The sequence below is a fragment of the Nicrophorus vespilloides genome, unplaced genomic scaffold (genome assembly GCF_001412225.1).
Source record: "Nicrophorus vespilloides isolate i.1.1-1 unplaced genomic scaffold, Nicve_v1.0, whole genome shotgun sequence".
Lineage (NCBI taxonomy): Eukaryota > Metazoa > Arthropoda > Insecta > Coleoptera > Silphidae > Nicrophorus > Nicrophorus vespilloides.
The window spans coordinates 39,427-66,608 of NW_017099576.1; the positions used below are offsets into that span (position 1 = coordinate 39,427).

At 25.9% G+C, this 27,182-nt stretch overlaps 1 protein-coding gene across 12 annotated transcripts in view; it reads right to left on the minus strand.

Moving 5' to 3' along the window:
* LOC108564779 (sodium bicarbonate cotransporter 3) overlaps positions 1-27,182 on the minus strand; it is an 81,796-nt gene that overhangs the window by 36,947 nt on the left and 17,667 nt on the right. For 8 of the 12 annotated variants that reach the window (XM_017923904.1, XM_017923903.1, XM_017923901.1 and 5 more), the window contains exon 2: positions 20,535-20,624. The exons of 2 other annotated variants lie outside the window; for them this stretch is intronic. In XM_017923904.1, the coding sequence (XP_017779393.1) occupies positions 20,535-20,565 (31 nt within the window). In that variant the 5' untranslated portion in view covers positions 20,566-20,624. Of the gene's footprint in view, positions 287-20,534; positions 20,625-27,182 lie in introns of those variants that run through there. 2 more of the 12 variants (XM_017923893.1, XM_017923898.1) reach the window with 2 other exon arrangements.

Consider the following 27,182-nt stretch of genomic DNA (forward strand, 5'->3'; position numbering starts at 1 on the left):
CTCTCTTTAGGTTAAGCTCCTTCCCGATCCGATGGAAAGTGATAAAAGGTGGCGCGAAGAATGCGGGATGCAGCCTTGGGTAGAGTTGTCCGTAAACGAACAAACATTTTTACCGTAATGAAATTCGCATCGTTTTATATTTTTGTGTAATGCTGCGTAAATGTAAATGGTGGAATTATGCTAAGCACATATATATTTAGCCCAAGATGCTCTACTTGTGGGTGGGTAGGTTGCACGTGGAACCTTATGATATCCTAGTTTTTCCCCAACTCTGCGCTTTTTTATATATTTGTAACGAAAAAAAGTACGAACTCTCACGCAAGGAAATAAATCATACAAATATTGTCACAATTTATACATATCATATAAACAAATGTTTTTCCTTATTTAAAAAAATCTTATATATGGATTAATTGCAACTTATTGTAAACCCTCAATATACAATAAATTACAAACAAAATTTACATTATTATAAGATTACAAATGTTAAGTTAAAAATAAAAAATAACTGATAAAGGAAATAAATTTTAAGCATTTTCCATTAATAAAAGAAAATATGTAATTGCAAATAAAAATATTTAATTATTCCAGCCTAAGAAAATACAGTAAGTAACTTAATTATGTATATTTTTCTATTTACTTAATATTTTATTGTAACTCAGAAAGACCTTGGGCAATAATCTTTTACTCTGTTTTAATAGACTCATAACATGTATGTTAAATAAATAAATATGCTAATATATTACGTTTTACTTGAAATATAATTATTTAGATCATTATTATCAACAATTATACAAGATGCATTCAACAAAGGACGCAAAAATAAATATTTATACCTGCATTTACCAATTGTTTAATAATAAATTCCAGTTGATATATGCAATTGCTCGCATTGAAAAACAAAGCGAAGCTCAATCAAATAAACAATTGAGATGAATTACTGTCGGTATTGAACTATTTTTAGACCATTTTACAGTCGTGTTTAAGTAATAATTTAGATGTAAAAGTTATTGTTTTGTAAAAGATTTATTCCGATGTCCGAGACATTACTCATACATTCTCCAATATAACAAGTTTTTAGTTATAATTGCTGGTTTATTGCCAGCCTCCAGCCGCAAGTCAAATGTATAAGGTTTATTTCAATGATTTTCTCAATAATTCACGAGATGAACACCTTGATTGCAACATACTTGTATACTATTTATAGTTTATTCGAAAACATATTTTAAACTTTAAAAAATCATACTTGTAACATTAAATGAAAATAATATATGTTGAATATTTAGCATTGATTTCATAAACATAATAAATACTAATATATAACATATAGTCAAAATTAGTATATTTTAATTGAACAATAGTTACTTTTATTAAGTAACTATTATCATTCAATTTAATAATTTTCAAAATCTATACTACTATTATTCAGCGATGATGTTGTACTACTAACTGTAGTAACTTCTTAGTATTTAAAATCGGTATCTTCTTAAATGCGTTTCTACTATATTTCGATTAAACGTGGCTTTTATTTGAATTGGTAAGTACAAGCCACGTTTCATAACTTCTGTAAAACCCACGTTCTATGATATAATATTATGTTCCAGAGTTCTTGCTCTATCATAGTTACGAAAGTTAAGCAATGAATATTACGGGGTACTTGGATAGGTTATTAAATAGTTTGCTAACTCGAGAGTAATATAATAGTAATACAAAGAATATGATTTTCAGAATAAAAGTTTGAACTTCAACATTTACATATAACAATACCTCAGAAAGTACGGATAATCAGTTTAGCCAATATCCCGGACTTTTTGAAACCAAACTAATATAATAACTTGGAAAACAAAAATAATCATTTTTGTATACATTTTTTGTACTAATTTTGTAGAATTCATTTTATTTTGCTCAATTAAAATTTAGTTTGAAGTCAGTCCCAAAATTCGGCTTCAAAATTATTGCTTTGCAAATAAATATTTATAAAGGAAAATTTATATTACATAACATATTAAACTTTAATGATATGGATTTACGTGGGTATATGGAATGTCTTTAAAGTACCAGATAATCTTCGTATAAAAGCGTAAACCAGAATCCATTGTAAGAATTTACATTTTCCTATTAGCACGTGCAGCCAAGGAAGCGACTATAAAATTCAAATTCTTGGCCGTGCGCTAATTTAAAATATAAATATTTTCATGTACATTCTTTTCTGCTTTGCGCCTTTTCCAATTTACGTTAAACGGCTACAAAAAAAAAACATAGATAATTAACAATAGTATTAAGAGGGTAGGTCAAGTAGGACAACCGCAATTCGTAATAGATTTTAAGTATAAGCCTCGAGGGAAAATACATAAATTTACCAGTGACATCACTGTCGCAAATTTATCGTTTCTTGCATAATGCAAACGCATCAACGGCATCCATTGCAACGAGTATAGAAAAATAAACAGAATGAAGTAATAAGAATAAAGGCAATTAAATGACGCGTTTCAATTTAAAAAAATGTTGAAGATCACTTTGGTTTATCTACGGTAGTAATGAAACAACTTAATAATTCGCATCCTTTGTTATTATTAATGAATTTATGTTTTATCCTTGCATTATTTTATTCCTTTCGCTTGGGATTGGAATTAAACGTAAAACCATGATCACTTTGTTTATTTCAGAATATTTTTAAAAACCTAAAAAAAGGTCAGTTTGAACGCAAACATCGGAATTTTACAAGATGTTTATATTTAAACTTACGCATATTTACATGTATATTGTTAGTCTATAACTATAGTGACTAACTTATGCTTTAAAAAGTTTTCTATAGTAATACCAGGGATTGTGTGGCTTCGTTCATTGCGGATTCACTATAGCACGGTTTGATAATTTCAAGTCAAGCTAAATTTTAATTGAGCTTTATAAAAAAATTAGTACATTAAATTATTATTTTTTAATTCAAAGAATAATCCTGTTTCAAACAGTTTGGTATATTGACGAAATTACAAGCACTATGTCAGGTATTTTTACAGGAAATCCATTTTTTGTTATTTATTTAGTAAAAATACATAATATTTCATAATTAAATCAATTTTTAATTTACAAATATTTTTAATTATTAAGCTTTCTTTAGCATACTAAATAACAAAGCAAAACTTCGTGATTTATCGCTAGTCGAAATCAAATTTAAGATATAACCTATAGTTCTGAGTATGACTTATTGGTATAACTTATGTGTTTTTCAATAGAAAATCATTATCCAGTTATAAGTATTAGTGAATTTATATCTAAACTATAGTACGTATTGGAAGTATTCTAATAATAATGTAATTCTCCATATAAGCCACATTAATGATAACCTCATCAAAATTAAGGTGTAAAAACTTGAAACTGAAAATACAGTAATTTAACATATCTTACAGGAATTATAGTATCAGAGTATTTAAATCGCTTGTTTAATTAAAGTAAATCCTAACCATTTATACACGAGGTAACCTGTTAACATATTACTTAAACATTTAAACTAACAAAGCAAATAATACGTGTATGCCATAGAATGCGGCATTACATTAAGAAAATTGCATTTTTTGAAAATAATATTATTACTTAATTTGCAAAATATTATTATAATTGATGAATTTATCTTTCAGAAAATATTAATAAATTATTAACTCAAAGTTTTTAAAACACTGTAGGGAATAAAAATTGAACTATTTCTAAAAATAACTTCAATGTTAATAAATAAACACACGTCCAAAAATATCTAGAAAAGTGCTAATTCTTGTTCAAGTAAAGTGAACGTAAATGGTTCATAATTGAAATATTTTTGATTGTACAAACTTTCTTAGATTCAATAATCAATGTGTTTAAAAACGTATTTTTTTTTTATGCTGTAATTAAAAATATCAATTTGAATGATGTAAAAAGAACTAAATATTATAATTAATATAGTTTTAAAATAAAATGTAACGTTTTCAAAATAATATTGATTTGTACTCAATCAAGGCAATTAAATATATGTAAATGTGTAAAAAATAATTAAAATTTACTAATTTTGATTATCTATACAAGATTATTTAATTTAAAGTAATTATAAATCATTAATGAATAAACATTAATAAATTATACGTTACAGTTAATAGAAGAAAGTGGATTTACCTAAGCTTCGATACGGAGAAACTGCTAAACAATTTTTATCAACTTTTTAAAATATGAAACAATGTTTGATGTCTCTCGGTTGGAATGTGACTGAGGAGTCAAAGAATTTAGGTAAAAATTGCAAATTGTATTATCCCAGTATACTCTATAATAGTGGGGGGATATTTTCTGATATCTTTATTGGCGATTTCCATGAAACCCATGGACACAATTAACAAAACAGTTTTAATCACTCTGCTTTTGTTTATACAAGAATTAACTGCTATTTCATTCAGCATGTATTATTAAATTATCATTATTTTTTCGCGCAAACCCAAATTGATGCTAATTGATTTCTCTTTATGTCGACTCGCAAATTTTTCCTCTGTGTAAGTAACAATACCATTAGACGCGAATTTTTGCTCATGAAGCTCCCAACCAAATTGCAACTCAAATTATTACTAAACATTTCAGAATAAATATTTATTTGCAAGTAGTTTATATTCCATTAGCAAAGTCAATATTTAATAAAACTTTATGTTATCTTATATTATAATTGTTTATTGATTATTTGCTTTAGAACAAAATAATTTTAAATTAATGTTAACATTTTATTTCATATATTTTTCAGGAAATTTTGTAAGTAAAATTAGAAAAAGGTTAAGTCATAATTTAGTAAACATATTCTTTTGAAATATTTCCTGAAGTAAAAGAACAGAAGACATAAAAGTTATAAGTAAAATTTTGTAATTATTTTTTTTTTACTTGGTTTTATAAAGCATATTTTATTTTGTTAAATTTTAAGAAGTTCCAAACTATTAAAATACTTAGGAAGAATGACTTTGGTCGTTTGCCCATTGGCCCAATGCATAGTATAAAAAATATAAAAACAAATTATATAATCCGATTATACCAGTATATTTAAATTAGTAAACCGATTTTTGTATAAAACATGAAGTGAATTTAAAAAAAAAATTAAGAGCAAATTCGAAATAGGATAATACCGGTATATTTAAATTATAAAACTGGTTTTTGCATAAAAAAAATACCTTCGATCAGTGTGGATTTACTACAATCCGGTTTGAAAATTTCAAAAGGAAATTAAGAAAATAAATTTTAGAAAATTATTCGTATTTATATGTGTTTAGTTCCTCGTTTAGTCAGGTTTTCAATTAGTCCTGAGATATTGAAGGGATATTGCTTGACAGTAGATATTAATTATGACGTGAATACCACGCGCGTCCCAAAATCCTCATATTAACCCAACAAACGAATTACTTGATTAATTTTACAACAAATATTTCATATGAAAAATTCATTACGTCAAAGGTCCTTGATTGTAGCGTTTAATCAAATTAATTGATCCAGTCCCGAATTGGAGCGATCGCATGAATTAAATTTAATCCTGAGGATGTTCACTTTCCCGTTTAACTGCCTCGCTGCCTCAATTATGGAACACACAAAATTAAACTCTAAACAACGCTTGTATAATAAAGAACTTCCTTTTAACACAGCAGGCACTCTCGCTGTTCCGTAGGTAGAAAATTGTTTCGAAAACTGCGTTCGCAATTACATATGAAAACGAAAACGTACGTACGCATTCACCAAACAAACTTGAACTTTATTATTTTAATGTTTGTTAACTTGAATGTTACTTCCTTATTATTATTTTTTTTTGCAGTCGTTTCATTTAATTAAACTCGACTCGCTTTAATTTCATGCGAAATTGGTAATTGGATTTTCTAAAATCAATATTTATAACATAGACATTATGCAAATTAAGATTACAATGTACGATAATCAAGAAAATGTTCCTTTTTAATTGCGTAATTAAAATTGTTTTCTAATTAGTTTTAATTATACTCCGGTAATTTGATGCATGCAGGCTCATATTTTAGAAATTTATAAGAAAATATGCGCTTCCGTTTTCTTTTTTTATTGTATGTATAATATTAAAGGTTGAAATTCCTTTTAATTATTTTATTAATTTTCTGTATTATACTAGTTTTATTAAATTTATAGTTTCCTGCCCTCATTAACACAAGAACTATTAGGATCTTGAAAGAAATTGCACTACTCCATCTATTTTTTTTTTTCATATTTTCAGACAAAATTAAATGACAAACTTTTCTATTAATTATAAAATATTTCTAGAATTAATTATTATTTCGTCATAATGGCAACTTTAAATAATAATTTTTGTTATTGAAACAATTAAATATACATAAACAAAAAAATGTATTTATATAATCACAATATTTTTTGTATAACTGTTATTATGGCTATTTTGTATAGTTCCACATATTAATAAAATCGTACTTAGTAACTAATCACGTATTCCTGGTGGAAATTTATTTAGTGTATGGCAATCGAAATACCGATATTCAAAATCCAGACTGTATCAAAATCCCGACTGTATAAAAATTCCGACAGTATCAAATTCCCGACAACCAACTGTATCAAAATATTTTAATATATATTCGAATGTCGGAAATTTGATTGACATGATTCGGTTGTCCAGATTTCAATATAGACTGTAAAAGTGGTAAAATATCTTATATATAAAATAATTGAACGATATTTTTATAACAAACAGCAAATTATTTAAATATACAGTGGAACCTCGTATAACGAGCATTTCGCATATCGATCAAAATTAATTGTAAAAAAATGCGACGTTTCGCATAACGAGTGACGATGAGAAGGGAAGTCCCCGATTGCGCGCCTGCTACATCATTTTTAAAACTTGTTTATATTATGTTTTTTTTAATATATTTCACTATACGAGTATTTCACTTTACGAGTAAAAATGCGGAAATTTTAGAACGGATTAAACTCGTTAAACGAGGATCCACTGTACATGATTTTTATGATTTTTAAAAGTTTCTTTATTGATTAAAATGTTTTTTTTATTTATTTAATTGAGGTTTACATGAAATATCGGATGAATAAAAGGTGTGTTCGTGAATGTGGGGAAAAATTTGATAAAGATTGAATGGTTTGAAAAAAAAACCTCTTCGATCCACTGTACAGTTATTTGTCAATAGGGACGTTTTATAATATTATTGTTATTTCGTATGACAGTTCATTACATACTTGAAATAGAGCGCAGTCCATATTTTATATAATAACTGTATAAATGAGAATTATACTAGTATATAATAACTAGTTATTTTACGCAATAATGAATTACACGTTTAACGGTAACATATAAATATAAAATGCTATTTATTTAAATGTTTCAGTAGAAAGAGTTTTTATGTCCTTACATCTATTAATACTAATTTTAATAGTTTTTATTTTATTGGTTCAACATTATGAATGATTTGAAAATGCATTCTTTTATTATATAACTATTCTTATTTTTACAATTTCTTAGCTTTTATTTACTACTTTAATAAAATAATTATAGTTAAGTGATATATATTAATGAAAAATGGAATTCAATTAACGTTCAAATTTGTTGTATTTCAGGATCAAAAGTACATATTTAATATAGGTAATTATATAATCATATAAAATGTTACAAAGAGATATTTACTTAATACTTCGTGCCCTTTTTTAAATTATTTTTCTTAATAATTGATATTATATAATCTGAACGTATTTTTACATTTATAGTCCGAATATTGAAATTGATAAATTTTAAAACAAAAGTAGGTGAGTGATACATATTAATTAAAAATTGTATTTAATTACCTTTAAACAATTTTGTATCCCATTAGTGAAAATCATTGTTCAATATTTATTATTTTAAATAAATGTTTGATGTGGTTCCACAAAAAATTACAATTATACAATTATTTATGTATTCAATTATTAGTATTTAAAACATGAGATAATAGATTATGAATCATATCGCATTTGATATTTTACGTTTAAAAAATCCAATCATTTCCTATAAAAAAGATACCAATATTTATAACAACGTAAAAGTCTAATTCATATATGAATCGTTCCGTTAATTGCTCGTCCTCAAAATGTCAAATACGTTTCCTTTCATATCAATTTAACAATAATTACTATATAGGTAAACACGCAGGACCTCATCCATCTATCCAAATTCTAAGAAAAAATGTATTTATATTGAGATGGAAACTAAATGATTTTTTTTTTCAGAATTCAATTGTGATCTAAAAACGTGCATGCAATTACGAAATGAAACAAAAATTTTACATAATGCGAAAATGATTTGCATAGTTCTACTGAATTGCATTCCATGACCTTCTAATCCCTCGCACATGTTCTGCCGAGACGCGGATCGTTTCATAAATATTGAAAGGTTCAGCGCTTGTTTGCATTGTTGCATTTCCATTCATTACAAATACGATGCAATCATTCATTTGAGCAATTAATTTAGTTTTGTATTTTTTTTTAAATATTTATTTTCCAATAAATCGTTTAGCAGCTATGATCACATTCATACATATTATTTTTTCACCTTTTAATAAATTAACACATGATAATTGCACACGTTGCTGCTTTCAATTTTCATCAATTATATAATTTCAATTCATTAGCAATTTAATGTTAATTGATTATAATTTTATTCATCTCACAATAATTTAATACACGCTTCAATCATTTACTAATAATAACTTTATAATAATATAAACAATATATATTGAATGAACTATAAATTCCAAATATAGGAAGTATTAAAAATATAAAAATTCTTTATAAAAAATCATTAATTATATACTAGAGAAATAACAATTCTTCATAATTAATTAAAAACCAAAATTTACTATAAATAGATTTAAATAGCAAGAAAATTTACATTTAATATGAAATTTTGTAAAATTCCTGCATATAAATATTTTTCTTTAAATACTTGTCAACAAAAAACATTTGTTTTATCATATAATTAGTTTATTTATTTTTGATAAATTATTAATAATTTTCATAATTAAATTAATTTTATTGTTCTATGAAAACATATGAAAGAAAAATATAAATCCTTATAAATGTACTTTAGGAAATTGTTAGTAAATATTTGTAGAAGTGACTTCTTATGCGATCAATCTGGTATGAAAGGCAATCTCAATCCAAAGGAAAAATAATATAAAATGAGAAAATATGAGAAGAGTGCATTTCTTTGAATGCTCCTTTATCAGATTGTTATCGGATTATTTTCCAATGCGTGCTCTACATATTCAAGTCACAAACTTTCCAATTTTAGCATATTGAACACTAACACAATTTTCACAGCTGATGCTATAAAACAGGGGTGGCCAACGCTTATTACATTAAAATTATGAGTGCTTTAAAATATTGATCGCAATCCGTTTTTATGTAGAAAAGTCGATCTCAAGATGTCTGTCCCTGATATAAAATATTTAAGTTCGTTACTAAAATAGTATATTAAAGTTATGAGCGGAAAAACTGCGGTCAATAGCTTCCCTTCGTATATACGTAAGAGTAAATTATATTTGTTATTGTTAACTTGAATAAAGTATTTTCTTTTCCAATCTTCTTATCCGGCGGTGCAAAAATCAACATTGCACAATATTGGTATATAATTATAAATAGTTGCCATCAATAAAGAAAACATTTGTTTGAACTACTTCGATTTCTTAAGTGGAGCAGGCACAGTCGCAGCAGGAAAAATAGAATCAACGAGGCAATCTCAGAGAATTTTACAAGAAGTGAGTAGAAAAATAATATTTAGTAATCATTTTTTACTCGCTAAGGAACTTTCTAATGCAAGTAAAAATAGAGTATTTTGTTTGTAAGCATTCACAATAATAACACTTTCTGAAAAAATCTAAGTATTCTAGGCAATATTATACAAAAAGCTGTGATCAACAATTTAATTATTATTTATACTGAATAAACTTGTCAACACTCTTATCAAGTCTATTTAGTGGACCAAAGTAACTATTTTATTAGACACTAAGCATAAATCCATTAACAAGAGATCTCATAAAAATATTAGATAATGACCCTTAAAGTATTTACTTCTCAACCACTCAGACTTAACTTAATCACAGCCTTACTCTTTGAAGAACAACATATAAAACAGTGTTTGTTAATCCTAAACTTACTGCGGACAGATAAATATCCATTTTTTATGCGAAGGGGTAGAAATATTAAAAAAATAGCTCTACATTTTGAAATTTTATAGTACTTTAAAAACCGACTTTTCAATTAGCCTTGCGCCTCAACAAAACTAGAAGAATATTCTATAATATCTATAAATTTTCATCCTTAGAAATGAATATATTCAATCTAAATTAATTTTCAAAAATCGATAGCTTCTAGATGAGCCAATAAAAATTGTTCAGTTTAAGAATTTACTGCTTAAAATTATTTTATGATATTCATAAAAAGTACTTACTTTCAATGTTAACCTTTGTTTTTTATATTATCCATATAGAAACTTATAAAATTTTATAAAAAATGGTAATCTTGTAACGTCACTGAGATTATTATTATTAATATGATAATAATTCAAATTTTGTAGATAGGTATTTTATGAACATACGGCCAAACCTGTATTAACTAGGAAGGAAAACAATTACTAAAAACTACACAAATTTGCTACGTGAAATTGCTTTATTATATTATTATATTTATTACATTAAAGAAACTTAAAAATGTTAACAATTCGATATTAGAAATGTTAACCATTAATGAAATGTATTATTATTTTTTTTGTATTTTACATTTATATTTATTTTGGATTTATTGTAACATCACTATATGTATAGTAGAAGGTAATATTAAATAGTATTTTAATTTGTAACATCAATAATGACTAACTCAAAATTTGAGCAAAATTAATTACTAAAAAAATAATAAATATATTACATTTATAAATTACATCTTAAGAACTTTGGCCAATTACCAATTCCATGATATAGAAAAATTGCATAATTAATTCGGTTATATAAATGTTATACATTTTTTATTTTTATTTTTATGATCCAAAAACCGGGCTAAATTACTCCAAATGGGATAAAATTGAATTCTTAGGGGTGATGAGAACTTTTAGTGTATTCATGAAAAAAAAAAGAATTGGAATTCATCTATCATATTGAAAATATTTCTTTATAGAAGATTTTCTTGTGTCACTGAATTACATACGCGTTAATCATATAAAAGTAAGATAAAAATAATAAATATAATTTTTTAACTCTATAGTTAATAAAATTAACTTAAGATAATGAATGAACATTTGTGCAGTAGAACCTGTTTTTGTGCGGTCCTTTTTATGCGATTATAATGTTTTCTATCAGTTTGCATATATAAAACTGTTAATCGATTTTGAACCGATTCATCACAAGAAGATGCGCGTTTTGTATTAATACGAGTAGCAGTGAATTATGTTCGTGCATTTTGAAAATTTCTCCATATGTACAATGAGAAATTAAATGCTTTAACATGTTTCCATGTGTAATTTAATTATTTATTTTCGTGCATCCACTTTCTGTATCCACTTTCTACCGCATAAAAACAGGATTTACTTTATTTGTTTCAAATTGCATAATAATTCAATTCATTATTTTTTATGATTAATTTATAATTAATAATATAAATCTACTTAAAAAAATAGCTTAATTTCACAATTGAAATTTAATGAATATTTATTTTACAACTTCAGTTAAATCTACTTCAAGCATAATATGATTTTCCGCGTGGCGCAAATATAGATTTCACTTGGAAATCTCAAAAGGGTTATTACAGTGTACTTATAGTATACATCGTATGCAAACAATCTTATTTGCTCAAGTCCCGGCGAATGCGAGGTGTAGAGGAACAAAAGTCGCCTGAGTGCTTTTAAAGACCATTCACATAGGAATTTACATGTTTGCTATCTGTCTGGTTCAGTGATCAATATCGAAACAGCTGTCTCTTACTCTCTCAAAGAATAATTACGAATCCCTTTTTTTACATCTTTCTGTCCAGACAACACAACAGTATATGTATGCAGTTATGTATAATAGTAAAAAAAACACACATGGGTGGGTTGATGAATATTCATGAACCTTATCATAAACGACACATAAAGTACAACTTTTATTCATTCAGTCCGAGCGCAGTTCCAGATGATGCGATTCCCTTTATTGGTCAATAAACTTATGATATCTCTCATTACTAATATTTTTCATTACACAAATTGAATGGAAGAAATCATAGATCCGTATAATCTTATCGAACGCAATTCAAAATGTCAAATTATAAAATCAATTATGCTGTTCTGAGTACTTCGTTAGTCGGAAATAACAGTATTTGTTTAATGAATATTTCATCATTTCTAGGTACGATAAAGCATCTGCATGAAATATGAAAGTCACTTGAGCACGTTCTAATCCACTAACTAATTGTTAATGTATTCTTATTGATGTTTTGACTAAATTTAAATAACATTTACATTGAATTAATTATCAATTATATTTTTTTAATATGACTCAATTTTTTTTAATAAACGGAGTCACTAATATTTATTTATATGATATTTTTGATCTTTTATAAACTTTAAATCTTTAAATAATTACAGAGGAAATAACTTTTTATAATTTAAGAAATATTCTTAGATAAGTTAAAACATTCTAAATAACTAAAAAGTTATACAGTAACAATTACCTAATATATTCTTATTGGTGTTTTATACAATTTAAATGTAAATAAAAATAAAATGTAATTATGTAAGTACCATTTACTACAATTTAATAAAGCATTACAAAGAAAACATTAGTTTAACCATTTGTTTTAAGCATTTCAAAGAAACGGAAACAGTTAAAAAGAACAATTTTAAAATGCCATACTCTTTAAAAATAATTGACGTAACCATACATAATCATCTGTAAAATAAGATTTATACTTTATTAACAACATTATGGTTTAATGTAATCATCAATTTTTTTACGCCATTTGTTTTGTACTATGAATGACTACTTGAGTAAAATCATAAATACTTTGTATTTATAAAATTATTGATAAAAACAACTTTCATATATGTTTATTAATACGTGAATTCAATTAATTGCATACTACTACTTTTATAGTAAAGTGTCAGATTAATATGTACGTATGCTCCGTTATTCGACATAGATTCTTAAATAGATGCATTAGTGAAAATTATAAACATTTTCGTGTTTATCTATAATCTGCTTATTATATGACTTATAGCATTATCATTTCACCGTTTTTCCAATTTATTTGATATTAAACCTCGGTCGTTAGCCCTTTGCTCAGCCTATTTATATTATTTTTAAATTTCATGTTAGAAACAAGAGAAGAGAGCGATTATAGATAAGCTACACCTTAAATGCTCTATTATCTGTCCTTCCAGAAAAATCCAGCTTCGGCCTAGAGTGGGACGCATCGTACCGGACGTATATATATATCAAATAAACGGGCTGGAGTATTCCAGGAAGGACTACCTCTTCATGGTATCCCCTCTTTTGACACTCTTCTCTCTGGTTCAATATCCGGTAATATTCTCTGTATCTCTTGCTCTTGGGCCTCGAGCTCGCTATACTGTAAGATCTCTATTATTCCTATGTATCTGTTATTTACTATCCGTTAAATAAACATGTGTGTGAATACACAATTTTTGCAATTTTTTTCATAATTGATATTTTTGTTATTTATTGACTTAAATATTATTACATAAAAAAATGTTTTTAAACATTTTTATTGGTCCTATTTTAAAGTAATTCTAAACTTAGAAGACAAATAATCGATTTTCTTCTATATTATGAGTAAGTGAACTCATCACAATAACTGGGGAAATGGAAAAAGTTTGTGTACAATGTACATAATGAATACTTAATATAGACATTATGGATTTTGCTCGACCTCGAAAACCCTCGTTTATACCTTTATATAAAATAAATAATATTGGGCATTAAATAGGGTTTATGTTACCTAATATAAACAATTTTTGTTTAAATAAACTGGCTTTAAAATATCAATTAATAATATGTGAATAATACAGAATACATTGCGGTGTTTTAGATATATTCTTCATCGTGATGTTAATTGAGGGCATGCTAAATGGATTTAGGTTCTGCGGAGTAGAAATTTAGATCGTTTAATATCCGGAACACGATCTACCGGTAATTTCCACAATCAGTAGTAATGTGGAAGTAATTAACTTTTTATACTTTTAGTAGTTTCGAATACAATAGTTGAGAAAACTTTCACTCTTAGATACAAGAAAAGTAATAGGCATCTTTTTTTCAGAAAACATCACTTTCATTCTGGCCGTCCTTCTCATTTTTTCCTGGTTCATCATTGTTGATTCAAGACATAAATATTAGATGTTTCTATTTTTGAAAAAAAAACTTACTTGAAGTAATTTAGTAGCAAATTAATAAAAAGAATACACAAATGAATATATTTTTTCATTAATTTCTACAGAAATTTTAATATTTATTAACATTGTCAATAATTTTCACAAATTTCCATTCATGAGATAAAACATGAAACTGCTTATAATTTTAAACTTATGAAACGTTCAATCAAACTTTACCAAACAATATTTTATACGATTTAAATTTTAATATTAAAATATAAACTAACAACGAAAAGTGTAATAAGGAAATATAAAGAAAAATATATAAATACGAGGATGATTCGAAAAGCTAAATATATATATGCAAAGGTCACTTTCGTTCTTCGATCGAAATCTCCGAATGACGCTTATTGCGCACCGATTTCCGCCTGAACAACCATTCATCCAATTGAATAGACCTTCTTTATGCTTTCCAGTATTTCAATAAATTGGAATAGCAGCAGAGTTAATATTAGACTGTTCTCTGTTAATGTTATATATTTAGGAAGTTGTTGGTATTCATTTATATTGGTATAGTGGAACCTCGCTTACCGAGCATTTTGCTTAACGAGTAAAATGAATTGTAAGAAAAATGACTCGCTTGGCGAGCGACGTTTCGCATAACGAGTGACGATAAGAAGAGAAGTCTGGGATTGCGCGCTTGCTACATCATTTTTTTAAACTTGTGTACACATATTTTGTGTATTTTTGAATATGTTTCACTATACGAGTAAAAATCCAGAAATTTTGGAACGGATTAAACTCGTATTTCAGTTTTAAATAAAATCTACGCACATATTATAAGAAAACAATCTGCAGATTCGCAAAAATATATATGGATTTAGTATAGGTACATGAAATGCATCATAAAACTTATTTTCAAGTGAGAATAGAAGTATATATCTTTAAATTTATTTTTATTATAAATTTATCTCAGATTTTTTATAGACCAAAGAAAATCGTATAATTGAAACTAACATAAACTATATTTAGAATTGATTTTATTGCTGGATTATTTTCTAACATGAGAAATGTTTCATTAAATAATGCGATTTCTTTCATTTCCACGAGTTCTAATTCAAAATCAAAACATGGATTTGTTTTAAAATATTCTAATTTATGACCATACTTATGACTAACCGCGTGTTTAGAACTCCTGAGTGAAATGAACTAAATTGGTCATATATATTAAAATTATTTCTTTTGAAATATAAATATGTGTTTTTCAATTTCTGTAGAAATTAAAGTATATATTCCAGTAATAGTCAGCAAATTCAGGGGAACTGAATAATAAAAATAAACACTTTACATTTACGAAAGATTTGAACTAAAAATTTACTTTATAATAAAATTATTGCAAATTTTAAAATTATTTTTCGATATGTATTTTTCACTTTATGTATGTATAAATATCATTTAAATAAATCCGAATATTTTACATAAATATTCCAGGCAGATATCTTAAGTCTTTTGGCCAGAAGATTATTGTGTTTAAATAAAGAACTTCTGAAATTGAATTTAAACATATTTATATCATTTTCGCTCAATGTTTAAAGTTTTTCCAATAAATAGACTATACTAAACTTTTAATATTGTTGTTTGTCTATTAAAAATATGCAATAGTTATATAAAAACAACATATTTATGTTATTTATTGCACGTTGTTAAACGTAGAAGATACTTTGCATACGAAAGAACGGATCACAATTTAATTCGCATTTGACTCGCAATGAAATTGCATTATGTATATTTCGCCTTCTTCTCACTAATTCAATTGCAGTTACGCAACGCGGATCACCGATGCGATGAATATAATTTGGATTTGCATAACGTTAAATAATAAAGTGGAAAAAATGTCAGTTGAGAAAGCAACGTCGAGCGGCAATAAAATAATAATTTGAGAAGGAAAAAAAAAAGTTTAGTAAACAATAAACGCGTCCTAATTTATATTCACTTTGTACGTCCATATATTCCGATATTCTCTTATTGATGTGGTCAGATCTGGTTGTTAGTTGCCACAGATAATGTTGCAACGATCGGAAATCGTTTATCTTTAGGAAACCGCAATGTTATGGGATTAATAAATAAGAAGCTCGGCGTGCTTCTCCTCCTCCAGATTTCATCTAACCTGAATCAATAACAACGTGCCGGAGTTACTTCGAAGAGGCACTAAAATGTTGATGATATAATGCATTGATTCTTTGAATATTAGACGAAGTCTCGTACATTTTAATGATAGCTATATTTTGTAACGCGTCTCCCCTTCTCTCTGACCACGTGCGACTGCGAAAATCACGGTTTCGGTCTATTCATTTATTCTATGTGCATCTGACGATATTGCATTTCGGTATTGAATTGAAATGCGTTTATTTCTGCTCCTATCGATTAATCAAATGAAATATAAATGGCACACGTCGTGCCAATTCTGTCGTAGCTTCCAATATTATACAATGTATATTATTTAAAACTAAATCCATGTACGTTGATGAAATTTTATGCATGAATAATAATTCATAAATGTGTTTTCGAAATAAATATTAACTCAAAATTATTGTTACTATATCATTTCAATCTATTAGTACTTCATTTACATTCAGTATTTCCTCAAATTTTATAATATATTTATTAAAATTAATCAAGCATAACTCGGTCAAAAATTTGAGACTGTTGCACCATTTTACAATAGCGGACCAGTCAAATATACAGTTAAGAACATGTTTTGAAATAAGAATCTATAAGGTAATGATCATTTACATATATATATATATATGGAGTATCAAAAAACAATGTTTTGAATAGCACGGAACCAATTAACCGTGTTGTTCAAGAGTTGACGATACATTATTTTATAAAACAAAACATATTTGCAATCAATTTCTTTCTATTTCATCCTTATTAACTAGATTATAATATTTATTTGTTAATATTTTAATTGTTCCTATTCCTGTTTTTCAGACAGGAGTGTCTTTCTATATTCTATGTATATGTACATATATTTAGCGATATATCACATCTACCAGCTTTTTTGGTAAATGTGACTTACATTTACCCACCATTTCTGGAAAATGAGTACATATATCTAATGATGTTGGTAAAGTTACGTTAACATTTTTTATCTATTCATGATATACCAAATATTGAAGTATCAGTAAGAAAGGTTATTCCGAAGGAGTATGTAACTGGAGGGCAAGGATTTAAGAAATGCAACTGCAAAAAATGTAGTTGTAAAGTAGCTAAAGTTATGTGCAATTCAAAGTATCATTATAACACTCCTTGCTGTAATAAGCCAACCAAAATGGTAAATGTGTATACTAAATTTTAGTCGACATTAATAAAAAATATTTATGTAATCACAACAATAAAATAAAATATTAACTGGGAAATTGGGAAACTATTCCTACAGTTCAAAAGTTATATCGATAATTTAACAATAATATAAAGATAAAAGTAATTCTTTTTAAAAATGTTGTTTCCGCGTGTAAAGTTTGAAAATATTACTAATAAATAAAAATATAGTTTTGAATCTTAAGGCTATTAAATGTATAATAAGACTTTATTAATATTATACATAATTAATAGTAATCTTAATAAATTATAAAATTTGAATAATTATACAACAAATAGGAAAGTGTGGGTCGATGACCTTTCTATCTAGACGTAAACATCATTTAGTTTAGTTTTTATTAACGATTGTGTGGGTTGTATGCAATTTTTTGTTGTAAATTATTTACTAATAATAATTTATTGGTAAGATAAAAATGAACATAAATTGAAAATAAATATAAATTGTAACATAACAAATATCAATAATAAATAAATAAGCATAAATAAACATAAATTATAAAGCTTAGGAAAGAAAGAAAACAACAATTTATTATTTTAGTTAGGTTCAACATCCAAAAAGTGCAACGATTAAAATGTCTATTATTGGAGATTTCATAACCAAAGAGATAAAATGTAATAAGTTCATCTCTTTCGAAATACTAAGATTATCAGAATTACAAAGAAATTCACTTATAATGCTTAAAAGCATTTTAATAAATTATTCTGTGCTATTATTGAGAAACAAAACTATATATACAAAATATTAGTCTATTTAAAGAAACAACCTATTTATGAAATTAAGAGTTTAATATTGTAAATAAATAATGTGCTGCTCATAACTATCTACACTGATGATATAATACTTTTTAGGAAGGTTAACTAATTACCTCATGTTTAGAATATTTATGAATATCAACTAAAGTAAGTTTAAATAAAAATATTCTAATATTTTGTGCACAAAACAGAATAGAAAAAAATAAAATTAATTAATAATTGTTAAAATTAAAATATATTTTTTAATTCTTATAATTATACGTGATTATATAACACGAAAGATACTCATACCATTTCTAAGTGTGACCCGTTTTACGATTGATAGATTGCAGAAAAACAAAATACTGAATTTAAAAGACATAAACAAGAACATTTCTCAACGAAAAACAAACTCGTAACACTTTCGCTGTAATTTTTTTGTTAATAAAAAAAACTGCTTCAATTAGTGTAACATTAATACACCAATATAAGCATTTTACGGATTCACTATAGTCCGGTTTAAACATTTCAAAACAAACTAAATTTTAATTGAACAAAATAAAAATATATTTTAAAAAATTAATAATTATCGTGTTTTGCTTTACATAGAATATTTTTGTGCGGTTTATTTTTTAGTTTCTTGATTAGTCCAGGATGTTGTCAAATCTTAATTAAATTTGATATAAATATATGATTTTATAGTTCTATATTATTATTTATATCGTTACTTTAACTACTCATATTATCCAAAATCAGTTAAAAATAAGATATTTTGCACATGATTTTAAGAGCACGATAACGATTTAAGAGTCCGATATTCAAATATGCTTTCATATGTATTCAATGATAATTGTATGCAAATAAATTAAAGAATTGTGGGTTCGATCACGTCTGAAATTTACATTAACAGCAATAGGAAACATTTGTACAACAATTGTTTTAATGCGTTGCATGCACGTCACTTTGTTATTTATGTTTACGACAAATAAATTCTTGTAATTGTGCAATTCAAAATATTTAACTTAAATGGAAATATACTTTTATTCCATTAACTCATTTCAGATTGAAGCAACAATTATTTTTGTTTGTATGTTGCATAATTATTCATCTTCTAAACGTTGTGATTTAACAGATCATCTGTAGTATTATATTGTAGACCGGTTTATCACAGATACAAATATATCAATAGTCGAATAGTCCGACTTTTATCAGTGCGGATACACTTTTTAATTGAATAAAATAAATACTAAAATATTAATACTTAACTTCATCGATTCCGGTTTCAATCAGTCCGGGATATTAGCTAATCCAATTACGCAGACTGTACCCGAAGGTATAAATTTATATTATGTTTTGTCTTTGAAGCAAATATTATATTTATAAAAATAGTGACATCCTTACTTTATAGTCCACTAAGGTTTGGCGTTTCCTGATTTGTGTTCATGATTAAGTGGAGGTCATTTTATTTTTATTTATTTATATATAAAATGAAGTATCTAAACTGTTTACAAAGATGGATCTGAGAAACACCTGCGTAAAAAGAATATTATTCTTTGAAATCATAAATGAAACATAGTTTATTGAATTACAATTTCTCTAAATCGAGTATCTAAATTAATCATCGACGCACTGGACATAAATCGATGGTGTAGAAATACAGACGGCATTTCTGAACACTATACTGGACTACTTTGTAATATAATAGTCTACCTAGTTATACAATCTTACGGATTTCTATTTTTTCTATACAAAGTTGCAAGACTAGAGATCTGCATTTTACAACTATGGAAATGTTCTTGGCTTATCCATTAAGTTTATCTGGGCATCAGATTTATCGATAGTTTCTACATTTACAAATGACTTCCATTGTATAATCATCCAAATAAAACCACAAATAGTTGTAATTAGTTACTTACTAAATAGAATAATTTTCATATTTAAAACAATATTAAACCCACAAAAAATTTAAAATTATTAACAAAAAAGTAGTAAGAAAATAAGTACACATTGCATTAGTTTAACATTACAATTTAGATTTGCATATACTTACTTATATCTACGGCCTTATTTCTGCCACCCATTCTGTGCTTATTGAATACACACAATGGATTTTATTGTTGGTGAGCTTCGAACTTGTCACCTTTTGTAAAAAAAAACATATGATCATAAGAAAATTTGCAATAATTATAAAATAATTAAAGTTATTTCTTAGAAATATCATTAAAAGACTTAATCAATACTATAAGGACGATAGTACATTTTCTATCCTTTATAAAATAACAAATCATTAAAATTAAATTCATCTTTGTTTTTTTTTCTTTAAGTCTGAAGTCTAGACTATCGATACAAAAAAATCTAAATACATTATTGCATCCGAAACAGGAATATATTCAATAATATTCAAATTAATTACGAATATAAATTAGAAAATGAATGTATGAATTCGAGACAAAATTATTTATGGAACATCGACGTATTTCATGGGCTACAATTTAATGTAATTATATTTGTACATTAATTAAATATTATTAATTAATGTACAAATTATTTATATTTAAACATATAATTATAATATGAAAATACTTTTTACTATAAATTATTAATTAATCAAATTTATTACGAATATAAATCAGCAAAATAATTATTGACAACACAATGTAATGAAACATCGACGTATTTTATGTACTTTAAATTTATGTAATTATATTTTGTATAATAATTTATTAATATTCAAATTAAATTTTTCATTTTTTATACAGTCATACCTCGATTAACGAATGGGATGTGTTCATCGATATTATATAATTTTAAAAAAAAATCGTTTTCAGAAGTGAAAATACTATAGCCAGAATCTTTCGTAAAGTAGATGTAATGCTTTCTCGAAAAAGAATTATTAAATAAACAATCAACTTACTTATCTGAAATCTTAAAATATGACTTTAAAGTTGATTAATTGTATTTTCTTCTTCTCTTTTCTTTAACAATTGATTACACGGAGTTACTGCATTTAACAATGATCGCTTAACAATGACATTTAATTAAGAAAAAAAAAACATTTTCAATGTCATTTAAGCATCTTTTTAAACGGTGGCAATCGAAATCCCGACAACAATAATAATTGTAGGGGAGTTTCTTAAAAATATTTTTTTGCGAATTAATAATATAATTGTTAAGGTTTATTATGAATAAGCCCTATATCAAATAATAAAAGATACTGTCGGGATTTTGATACTGTTGGGATTATGGTTGTCGGGATTTTGATAGTGTCGGGAGTATTGATACAGTCGGGATTTCGATATAGACTCCTTTTTAAATTAACAACCAGGCATTTAAAATATACATGCTTTCTCCAGAAACTTTTTTATTTGTCTTCATTTTCTCTCATACTTCGTTGCTAATAATACGTTCTAACATGAAGTGTATGTAGATATTTTCGAAACTTATTGATTGAGCCGTCTGTAGAACTTCATTACAAATTACAAAGTAGTTTTACTAAATGGGGCTGGAAATTGTGGACTTCGTTATATCATAGCTTCGTTCACCGAAGTATGACTATATATATACATCTTAATTGGTTGTCAAAATAGATTTTTAGCATAGATTGATAATTTAAATAATAATAACAATATATTAATTTAAGATAAACAATTAAAGTATATGAAAATCATATTGTCTGAGAATATACGGCGTATTATAAGAATATCTATGTGTTAAATATTATTAATTAAGATGTGATGTGTGTTTATTTTACTATATTAATTATCGCATAAATTAATTTTAATAACTCGATAATTTGATTTGACTCTTTACTTTTTTTTCTAGAACAGAATAACAACTTGATGATAATTTAATTTAAGATAAACAATGGATGAAACGCATAGGAATGCGAAAACGTTACAATTGTACCAATTTAGAATGTGGTGTGCGAATTGGCATACGAATGGGAAATACTTTCAAAAATTAAACCTCCTTTAAACGACAGCCCAAATATTCGAAACAAGTGTCGAAACGCTCATGACCCACAATCAATTTTGAACTACAAATTGCATAACCGTTATTTCACGTTGTTGTTTTTATATATATATACTTTATTAATGCAACCTAACGAAAATAAACAAGAGACAAGCACATCCGGACCACTTGCATTGTTTTTAATTAATATGATGAACTGGAAACATAGAAAAGGTCTGTGCTTTCATTTTATGTAATTTTAAAATAATTAACAAACGTAAATGCTTTGTGCTTAAAAAATACAAAAAAAAACTTTATACAAGTAAATTATAAAATAGAATGTCATATAACATAAATACACAAACCTAAATACAAAGAGAATGTCTGTTTTTATTATTTAATTTCTCAAATTGAAGTAATATCCCTTTCAATTACATCAATACGTCGCATTATGCGATAATACGGATTGATTAAAACCAGACTGATCGAAACGCACAAAAGAAGTGTTGACTGCAAAAAAAAAATTGCGTATCATTATTTTTAGATTTCTCAATCAAAATGTAATTATTTCTGAAATTTTCAAATTTGACTAATCTGGACTAATCGAAACCGCACTATGTAAAATATTACAGTACTGTTGTTACGTAATATTCAATAGCTGTTATTTGTTAAAGTCGATAACATAATCTGCTTCACTAATTATTATTAACGAAGCCATTCGATTTGCATTTGGAACTAATAATTAATTAGTAGAATGCAAATATATAATTTACTAAATATATGAAGAGATATTTTGACGGAAGCATATGTTGATCATTGCGTAATATGTTGTCATATTTGATGATGGTAAATTACGAAAGTGATATCGATTGCGCACTGATTAACTTCCAAATTAAATAACAAATTTACTCTGCTGTCAACATTATGATTTATGAAATGTAATTATCATATTCTAAAGACAAAATATAAAAATATATATTAATAATTATGTAATTCGCTTATCTAAATATGATTTTTAATATATTCTAATAAAAAAAAGTTTATAAAAATGTTCTTATGAATAAAATTCTAAAAGCTCTAACTTGTTACAAGGAGATATGTAGTAATAAAAAATTAACTGTCCAAAAAAAAATCATAATTTCTGTTGATAATGATCTGTTTTTGTTGTATTTGTTTCTTTTGTCGTTTTTTATTAAATAATTGTGATGTCTACATTGAAAAGTATTTGTAGGTAAGTATTTTGTTTATTTTAATCTATTTTTTCAAATGTATGCAGTCAATAATACATCATTTAACATATACAAAATTAAAAACCATGATAAAGTGTGGTAAGATAAGTATATTTAGAAATTTTTTAAATTCCCCCGACTTACAAACAAATTCGACTTACGAACAACTCTTTGGAACGGAACTAGTTCGTAAATCGGGGGATACGTGTATTGTGAAAAGATTGTGAAACACAGCTCTTTAGAGTATTCCATTTTAAAAGTCATCAAAATACCAAATCAATCCAAATGACTGAAATAAGGTCTAAGAAATAAAAATTTCAATGATCAGATTTTCAACATTGTTCTTTAATATAACAACAGTTAAATTTGTCAGCCAGCAGTAAATTATACTCAATACCAATACAAAACTAATTGCTTGAATATTTTGTAAATAAATATTGTATACAAGACTTTGTATTAATAAAGTATGATATTCGAGCACAAAATAAAAATACAATAATCCACGTACTTTGATTACGCATCGAATGACCAAAGTGTGTAGATACTAAACTTGTAAATGTATGATTTCAAAATGAAATGCTTCTTGTTTCAATGCCGTTAGTCACCGCATTCATTTGGTATTTATTGTTTTGTTCGATCAATGTCGGTTATTTATAAACTCTAGGATGTGTAACAAATTTAAAAAGGAAATAAATGCAGGCAATGCGACTTTCATGAGCCTTTCAATGCGCTAAATATTTTACTTTACAAAATCCGACTCATTCCACTCGTATATTATTGCTTCTAATTGATTATTCGACTTTAGCTGAACACGATATTTCAATCAAATGACAATTTTATACATTCTTTCTATAGATTTTTTTACATTAATCAATTTAAAATACTTAAACAGAATAAGAAAATAAATGATTTTACAATTATATTATAGTTGCTTAAATTATATAATTCAGATTTTAGATATAAATTATGTATTATGTATTATGTATAAATAATTATTGTTCCAAAGAACAAACAACCAAAGTCTTTCTGCTAAATTTAAACAAATTATTGTGTGATAAACATATTTTGTCGTGTGCTCGCTGACTAATTTCAAGTTTATAGATCTTTATTATCTAGCCTCACGTCCTTACTTATCGGTTCATTGGGTATTGCATAATATTACCATTTTACACAGATTAATTGTATAATTTAAATTGATTTCAAGTACATGGATATTTCTTTAAAAATAACATGCAAAGAGCAGAAATATGCTTTTTCGTTTATTTTTCTTTCAACATTAATGAAAAAGAAATATTCTATTGTTATATTTTTATATAATAACTTTTATATACAATGTTATTATTTCTTTTGAGATTACATTTTTTCTGATATAGATTCATTTATTATAAACATAATTCTCTTTAATACATATTTAAAAAATATTTAAATTTTAAATGTTTAGCCTATGTTTAAAACATGATTATATTCAATTAAATTTCAGTAATCTTACTATATTTTAGTTTCTCATAGTTTGCATTCTTTAATATCTTAAAGGTTGATGTCACTTGAGGTAATTACTTGCTTTATGGATATTTTCCTTAAGAAATTCTCTAAATATATTATATACACGTCTATACAATATCATCTACAAAATTTCTTTCTTTTATTTCCTTTTTTTATTTCAGAGAAAGTATATACATTTTTGGGAATAGAAATTACAATGAAAACTAAACTAATTGGTAATATGATTCACTTGAACTTCTATTCAAATCCAGATATAAATTGTGATAATATATTACGCCATAAATCATGCGTATATGATAACGTGTAATTACAGAAAACTGATAATGAGATCGACGTCACCGATTTATTTTGCATGCGCGCAAATTAGAAGCAATTTCTCAAGATGTGGGATAACTACAGTTATCTGAAACCATATGCATCACCCACTTTCCAACTGCCTCGTTTCTTTTCTCACATCCTCATCTCTTAAATAATGCCAACGCAGTAATATTCTTCATCTCGTTTCTGCTTTCCGTGCCTCCAAGTCGCAGTTTGAAGGAGTTTTATTTAATTATACGCTTCAGGATAGAAGCCGGAAAAGAACTCGAATAGATTTGAGGATTATCATTTTTTGCTGAATGTTAGATGAAATAAGAATTAAACATCGCGTTGTAATAACAAAAAGATACAAGAAAAAAATAAAGTTTATAAAAGATGTAAATTCAAGTTGGAATTGCAGATGACGTTTATCTTCTGCTTCTTAGCTTACCGTTATATTCAAATATACCGGTCATATTTAATTAATATAGTAAGCTACGTTCTCAGATCAAACTGCACCTAATATAAATCTTCCACATTCTGCTGAAATTGTCTTTAAATTCTTTCATTATTTACTGAAATAATTATTTTAAAAGATTAACATATGAACAAGATTGTATTACGTAACTTTAATACATTGGTATTCCATCGGATTAATTAAAACTTATAATAATTAATAATCATTATTTTAAATCTTGCCATAAATTATCATCGATATAAAATTATATTTAAACTATTAAGTAATATGAATTATATTCCATACGATTATTATGCATCAGTTTGTTTTCCATCGGTATAATAGTATGATGTGACAGTTATCTCTTCACTGAACTTAGAAGCAATCCTATAACATGATCTAAGTTTATATTGACAACTGGACGTGAGCTCAATTTCAGATATTTTTTGGTCTAAAATTATTTAGTGTCCATCGATAAACCACTTATTGTATCAAATTTCTTTCAACTGTTTATTTATATGTATGTTATATCAAAATACTACTAAAACGATAGATTTCAGATAAATAATGAAATACAAATATTATTATTGCATTTTTCAGTCTATTAGTTGATATTAAAATAAATTCTAAAGTTAATTGTTTGTAGTTGATTATAAATAAATTAATTTCAGCTTAATTACAATGTTCTAAGAATTATTATGTACCGTTCTGTATAAACTGTTAAATTAGAGCAATAAAATTATATTTCTAATATTAAGTGTCTTCGCGTTCTATTTAATTACACTATAATCATGAATTTTAATTGGAACATCGAATAATTTAATTATAGATAAAATTATGACTTTTCCATTGAGCTTACTACCAGGTTTGTAATGCAGTGGAACTTCGCTTAACGAACAAAATAAATTGTAAGCAAAATGGAACGCATTATATGGGGAAAATTGTTTCACTATACGAGTAAAAATACGGAAATTTTGGAACGGATTATTCTCGTTAAGCGAGGTTCCACTGTATTTGTAATTCTCCTGTAATAAAGTATTAAATTTAAAAATAAAAATTCTGATTAAAAAATGTAAATTGTAATAAATTCAATAAATAGTCCCAATCCAAATGTCAAAAGATCATACAGGTATAAATTGCATTATAATAATAGAAAATATTGGTGCATATAGTGTAGATAGAAAATATAGAAAATTTTAAACTTATAGTAATATTTCAATTTACATTATCTATGAAACGCCTCTGCACTTTATTTAAATCA